At 46.8% G+C, this 7,602-nt stretch overlaps 1 protein-coding gene across 1 annotated transcript in view; it reads right to left on the reverse strand.

Moving 5' to 3' along the window:
• ttc22 (tetratricopeptide repeat domain 22) overlaps positions 1-6,486 on the reverse strand; it is a 29,282-nt gene extending 22,796 nt beyond the window's left edge. The window contains exons 1-2 of the mRNA XM_070886055.1: positions 5,849-6,486; positions 3,929-3,984 (exon numbers count right to left, since the gene is read on the reverse strand). Of these exons, the coding sequence (XP_070742156.1) occupies positions 3,929-3,984; positions 5,849-6,412 (620 nt within the window). The 5' untranslated portion in view covers positions 6,413-6,486. The remainder of the gene's footprint in view (positions 1-3,928; positions 3,985-5,848) is intronic.
• Positions 6,487-7,602: the final 1,116 nt, after the last annotated feature.

Consider the following 7,602-nt stretch of genomic DNA (forward strand, 5'->3'; position numbering starts at 1 on the left):
TCAATTTTTATCCCATCCAGTATCTCAACTACTTCCTCTTTCACTATGACTTTGGCAGCATCTTCTTACTTGGTAAAGACAGATGCAAAGTACTTACTTAGTACCACAGCCATAGCTTCTGCCTCTCTGTGTACGTTTCCATTTTGGTCCCTAATCAGCTCCAGCCCTCTTCTTACTAACAGTTTACTATTTATATGCCGATAGAAGACTTTTGGATTCCCTTTTACGTTAGCTGCCAATCTGTTCTCATACTCTCTCTTTGCCTGTCTTATTTCCTTTTTCACTTCCCCTCTGAATTTTCTATATTCAGCCTGGTTCTCACTTGTATTCTGAACCTGACATCTGTCATACACACCCTTTTGCTGCTTCATCTTACACTCTATCTCTTTCGTCATCCAGGGAGCTCTGACTTTGGTTGCCTTACCTTTCCCCCTCATGGGAATGTACCTCGACTGTACCCGAACTATTACCTCTTTAAAGCCAGCCCATTGTTCGATTACCATTTTGCCTGCCAGTCTTTGATTCCAATTTGCCCAGGCCAGATCCATTCCCATCGCACTGAAATTGTCCTTCCTCCAGCTAAGTATTTTTACTCTAGATTGCTCCCTGTCCTTTTTCATAGCTAATCTAAACCTTATGATACTGTGAGCACCATTCCCTAAATGTTCCCCGACTGACACTTTCTCTTCTTGACCCACCTCATTTCCCAGAACCAGATCCAGCAATGCCTTCTTCCTCGTTGGGCCGGGAACGTACTGATCAAGAAAGTTGTTCTGAGCACACTTCAGAAATGCTTCCCCCTCTCTGCCCTTTACACTATTACTATCCTAGTCTATAGCAGGCAGCAAAGTGGAGCTGAGTTCATGATCAGATCAGCCATGATCTTATTAAATGGCGGAGCAGGCTTGAGGGGCCAGGTGGCTTACTCCTACTCCTCATGTTATTATGTTCTTATGTATATTAGGATAGTTGAAGCCCCCCATTATCACTATTCTACAGTTCTTACACCATTCAGTAATTTCCCTGAAATTTGCTCCTCTATATTTTTCCTACTAGTTGGCAGCCTATCGAATACACCTAGTAGTGTAATGGCATCTCTATTGTTTCTCAACTCTAACCAAATAGATTCTGTCCTTGACCCCTCCGGGACATCCTTTCTCTCCAGTAGGGGAACATTTAGGGAACAGTGCTCAAGTATCATAAGGTTTAGATTTGCTATGAAAAAGGACAGGGAGCAATCTGAAGTAAATATACTTAACTGGAGGAAGGCCAATTTCAGTGGGTTGAGAATATTCTCCTTAAATCAATACTGCCACCCCACCTCCTTTCTTTCCTTTCCTATCTTTCCTGAACACTTTATATACAGGAATATTTAGTACCCTATTCTGTCCTTTTTTGAACCAGATCTCAGTTATCGCCACAACATCATATTCCCATGTGGCTATTTGCGCCTGCAGCTCACCAATTTTATTTACCACACTTCATACACTCACACACATGCACTGTAAACCTATTAGACCTTCTTGTATTCTCTCTTAGTCTGACCCCACCTAATACTGTACTATTTCTTACTCTAGTGCTTATTTGTCTCTCCAAATCCTTTGTGCACCTTGTTTCTCCTTTCTAATGCTACATCGTGGTGAATAGCCACCCACCCCCACCCCCCCGCCCCTGTCAAATTAGGTTTATCCCTCCCCCAACAGCACTAGCAACCCACAAGGACGTTGGTCCTGGCTCCGTTGAGGTGCAACTCATCTGGCCTGTACAGATCGCACCTCCTCCAGAACCGGTTCCCAATGCCCCTGTAATATAAAGCCTTCCCTCATGCACCATCTCTCCAGAGCCACTCATTCAACTGCTTTAACCTCCTATTTCTATACTCACTCACGCGTGGCACTAGGAGTAATCAGAGATTACTACCTTTTAGGTCCTGCTTTTTAATCTCTTTCCTAGTCCCTAAAATCTGCCTGCAGGACATCATCCCTCTTTCTACCTATATCATTGGTACCGATATGGACCACGACCTCTGGCTGTTCACCCTCCCCCCTCAGAATGTTCTGCAGCCGCTCAGTGACATCATCGACCCTGGCACCAGGAAGGCAACATACCATCCTGGAAGCACGCCTGCAGCCATAGAAATGCTTATCTGTTCCCCTAACTATCGAATCTCCTATCACTATTGCTTTCCCGCTTTTCCTCCTCTCCCTGTACAGCTGAGCCACCCATGGTGCCATGGAATTGGCTCTGGCTGTACTCCCCAGTCCTGAATACTGGTTAGAGAATGAGATGCACTCAGGGGACTCCTGCACTACTTACCTGGTCCTCCTTATCTGTCTGACAGTCACCCATTCCCTCTCTGCCTGCACACTCTTATGCTGCAGGGTGACCACCTCTAGAAACATGCTATCCACGTAGCTCTCAACCTCACAGATCCAGTGACGTCGGCTGCTGCTCAAGCTCCGAAACCTGGAGCTGATGACAGTTCCTGCACACGTGATTATCCAGGACATGGGAAGCGTTCTGGAGTTCCCACATGGCACAAGATGTGCATTCCACGGGAATGTCCCAAGTAAACTAGCCCAGGCACCACCAGGAACAGGCAACAGTGGGAATGGATAGATGCCTAGAAAAATATTTTTTATGTTTTACCTGCTCAGAATTTTTACAATGGTTTTAGAAACATTATAGTGATGATTTTGGACATATAAACCATACAAGATTCACATCATGTGCTGCTACTTTAAATTAAGAGTATAATCATTGCCTATGTAGTGACACAAACTGTTAAAATTAAAGAGTCTGCAAGAAAAACTCGACTGAACCAATTTGAACAATCCAACATACCAGTTACTGCCGTACTACACTCATGCAATTCACAGAAATGTTGTTAACAACAGCAGCAACTACTTACCTTTAAAAATACCTTTAATATAAAGAAATGGTCCAAGAAGCTTTAGAAATAGGCACGAGGGAGGACAGGGATGCCCAACCAGGAAGGGAGAGATTAAATGGGGTCAATGAAAGTTTAGTTGAGGAGATGGATTTTGAGAAGGTTTTTAAAGGTGGCGAGGTTTAGAAAGGGAGTTGCAGAAAGCAGGACTGGGGTAGCTGAAGATTCTACTACCAATGGTGAAGCAAAAGAAAGGGAGGATGCACAAAAGGCTGGAGTCAGAGGAACGACTGTTCAGGAGAGAATATAATACTAGAGGGGTTTGTAGTGATAGAGTAAGGTTAGGCTATGGAGGGATTTTGAGATTGGGACAAGGATTTTAAATTTAATGCTTTGTGGGGGCAGTGTACGACCAATGTAGGGCAGCTAGGTTGTGGGTAATGAGCAAGCAGGATTTAGTATTCCTAAGTTGCTGCCTGTGCACAGTCAAGTAGAGAGAGCCCTGCCCTGACTGTTGACTTCTCCCCACCCATCTGACACGTCAGCCAATCCAGTGCAGTACAGCTAATTACAACTGACTTATTACATGGAATTTACAGAACAGAAACAGGTCATTCCGCCCAACACGTCCATGTTGATGTCTATGCTCCACACAAGCCCCCTCCCACCTTACCTCATCTCGCCCCATCAACATATCCTTCTATTCCTTTCTCCCTCATAAACTTATCTAAATTAATGTCTGAACTGGTGCTGTGTTTCCTCTAGCAAAATTATTTGTATCTTGACCCAACAAAAACAATGTTCACTGATCCCTGGGTCTAAGTGGAGGATACAAGACAAGTCTATACTAGGTGCAGTTATACATAAGGAATAAGCTGCCTGAGTGACATGTGCTATATGCTCACAGGGTCCTTAGGAAAGTGAGAATTCATTGGAAATCCATTTGTTCTGCAATAATAATGTGGTTCTCTTTAGGTGAGATATTTTTATTACTCACGCTGACTGATCTGCTGCAGATATTAAAACAGTTTCTCTTACCTAATATACATGGTCGCCATTGTAAAATACCAACTCCTTCTTTCTTCTGCAGTTACCTGCAATAAATAAATAAAATCATAGAAACTTACAACACAGAAGGAGGCCATTCGGCCCATCATCACAACTGTGCTGGAATACATGCTTTCAAAATGGAAACTCAGTAAAAATGCATTATTATTATTTTTAAATATACACATAAGATAGGTTAGGTTTAAAATGTTGGTTATGCCTTGACTAGACAACTGGAAGAATATCCTTCCCTCCCAATTCTCTGGGGCTACTCTCACATACCCCCTATGGGCCATTACTAGAGCAGCGTTGTTAGAAACCTGGGACCAAGTAGCCTATCCACTTTTTTTTTCGGGGGGGGGGGGGAGGGGGGAATATCTTGAAAGCGTGTGGGTGGTTACAGTGTTAAAAATGCGAATCCCGACCTAAACTCGCCTCCGTCCGGTATTAATGGAGGTGGGGAGCCACTCCGTTGCTAGGAGGCGGGACATCAATTTTAATATAATGAGGCTGGAAGCCTCTGCTTTAACCTCCATTTTGTACTTAACTTTAGCTAGCCGTGTTTTGCACAGCTCGTGAAACCCGCCAGCTAATGGAAGGCGAGTTCTGCTGGATCCAGTCGGTAAATGCCTTTACACTTACCTCCTGGATCCATGTCACTGCCTAACTCACGCCCCACCATCGGAGGCCCCGCCACAAGGCCGCCGATCCCCCCCACGAGGCCTCCCCACTGCTCCTCCGGCTCCCCCACCCACCATGCTGCTCGCAGCTCCCAATCCACTTTGGACCCTCCCCGTGCTCCTGCCACCACCCCCAGCCCCCACACGATCCCTCCCTCCCTCCCACCTTCCATACCCAGTGCTGCAGGCCTACCCACCCTGAGCCAGCCAGCTTCCCATGCAAATCAGGCCCGGCCGCTGCGTTAAATTTGGCAGGGCCTGCACGAAACTTGTTTTCCTGGGTTTTTTGACACAGAATTAAAATTTGTTTTTCAGGCCCATAACATTTGTTTAGCAGTCAATATGCTGTTAAAACCCCAGCCTACACTGCGATATGTGTGCACGCTCCGTCCGTGCAGCAGAGCTGGTCTCCAGTCGTCTTAGTTAATCCTTGCCACTGGACCAAGACCTAGCTCTGTCAAGCCCGTGTGGTGGTTGGTGTGCAACGGCCACCTCATATTAAAAAATTCCACGCACAGGCATCTTCCACCCTTCAACATGTAGTTCGGGACCTGGTCCTTCATTGAAACACCTGTGAACTCATTCCTTTTTGGCGTGGAAGCAAGTCATCCTCGCTTTGAGGGACTGCCTATGATGATGATGAAAACACCAGTTATACCTGATCCCTTCGGGTCTAACTTTTAGTGGGGAAATTTAACAGCGTACTCACTGCGGAAGAGCTGAAGTTTTGGTCAGTTTCCCTTATTTGAGTGATTTCACTGATTGCTGCCTCTGTGCTTGGTGGGGGCCGGGGAGCACAGTGCAGCCCAAGGAGGAGCAGTGAATGTCAGACCGCAACTTCATGATTTTCCGCACGTGCCAAATCCCAAAGTTGCGGTCAGTAGCGCTGCCAATTCGCCATCATCCGGACCGCGAATTCCGGGCCAATATCGTTTCTGAAAAGAGATGGTAGGGTGGGGTGGGAATCATTATACCAATCCTATAATAAAAATAGAAAATTTTGGAAATCTCAGCAGGTCAGGCAGCATCTGTGGAGAGAAAAAGAGTTAACGTGGGGCGACCTGGAACGTTAACTCTGTTTCTCTCTCCACAGATGCTGCCTGACCTGCTGAGATTTCCAGCATTTTCTGTTTTTATTTCAGATTCCAGCATCCACAGTATTTTGCTTTTATACCAATCCTACGATTGGCTATCACTTATGTTAATGCGCACTCCAATGAGGGCCACGCACCGTATTTTTGCCATACAGCAAGGCTTTGTCGTAGAGCCCGATGGCCGTGCTCAGCTTCTCGGTGTGATCCTCCTCGCTCTGCAGCCCCACGTCGAAGGCGCTGGCGTAGGCATGTTCGGCCAGGCAGCGGGCGGCGCGGAGCGGGCGCACCGACTCGCCCTCCTGCCCCTGGCCAGGCTTCAGCCCCATTAGCTGGGAAAGCCGCTCCACGCACTCGGCCGCCTGAGCCTCCCTCTCCAGCCGGTCGTACACGTAGCCCAGGTTGGCCCAGGCGTTCAGGTTGCCCGGCTCCTCCTGGCAGATGCTGGAGAAGATCGCCTCGGCCGCCTGATATTCGTCCAGGTAGAAGGCGAAGACCCCCAGCAGGTTCCGCACGGCGAAGCGCTGCGCGCCGCTCTCCGCCTCCAGCTGCAGGCTGTCCCGCTTCAGCTTGGTGTCCCTCCGGCGCAGCCTCTCGGGCTGGTGAGGCTCGAAGTTTAAATTCAACTGCAGGTGGAAGTGTCCGGGGATGTAATCCATCTCCTGAATCATCTCCTCGATGTCCCGATCCGGGTCTTCCCCCATATTAAAAATAAAATCTCTCTTACCTATTGCTTTAAAAAAAAAACACCTTTAGCAAACTTCAATCTCCCGTATGACTCCTGTCCTGTCCAGTGTGGGAGGGGTTTGACATGGGTGGGACTGCAAACTGTCAAACTCTTCCTATTTATTCGATGGCAAATTACATTGTAGCTTTATCCATCCAGCTATCTGCATCTACTTATTGAAACTTATAAGATAATGAGGGGGCTCGACAAGGTGGACGCAGAGAGGATATTTCCACTCAATGGAGAAACTAAAACTAGGGGACATAGTCTCAGAATAAGGGCCCCCCCCCCCCCCATTTAAAACTGAGTTGAGGAGAAATTTCTTCTCTGAGGGTTGTAAATCTGTGGAATTCTCTGTCCCAGAGAGTTGTGGAGGCTGGGTCATTGAACATATTTAAGGCGGAGATAGACAGATTTTTGAGTGATACGGGAATAAAGGGTTATGGGGAGCGGGCAGGGAAGTGGAGCTGAGTCCATGATCAGATCAGCCATGATCTTATTGAATGGTGGAGCAGGCTCGAGGAGCCAAATGACCTACCCCTGCTCCTATTTCTTATGTTCTTATATTGTGCTGGCATTTTTTGATGTGGATTTAATCAGCTGCAGGAGAACTGGGGCATCCCTTCTCAGCAGGACAAAGGTGATTTTTATTTTTGAGTATTTATTTTGGAGGAGATGTATATATTGTAAAGTGAGTGCTACTTCATCTGACAGAACAGCCAACATTTCGGGGAGGTTTCATCACATGGCGTAATGGCTTTAAGCTGCTCAACTCATTTACTATGGAGCCAGCATTTTTGCCCACAGTTTGACTCCAGTGGAAAATAAGGAGCAGATAGCTTGCTGTGGTCACATGAATGGCTGGCAGCAGTTACACAGATAACTGGATATAGTAATATGGATACCTGGTTGCAGTTACATAGGTTGAGCTGATCACTTGCATAAGTCTGCAACCCTCTACAGTAACCACTAACAGGTCCTCCTAATCCAAAAATGGTCTATTGGTCGAGCACCATGTGGAAGTACCATTTCATAGCATCAGAGAAGATTACAGCACGGAAGGAGGCCATTTTGGTCCATTGTGTCCATGCTGGCCAACAAGGCTATGCAGCCTAATCCCACTTTCCAGCTCCAGGTCCGTAATCCTGCAGGTTACGGCACTTCAGG

This window comes from Pristiophorus japonicus, chromosome 8 (assembly GCF_044704955.1).
Source record: "Pristiophorus japonicus isolate sPriJap1 chromosome 8, sPriJap1.hap1, whole genome shotgun sequence".
In the NCBI taxonomy this organism is placed as follows: domain Eukaryota; kingdom Metazoa; phylum Chordata; class Chondrichthyes; family Pristiophoridae; genus Pristiophorus; species Pristiophorus japonicus.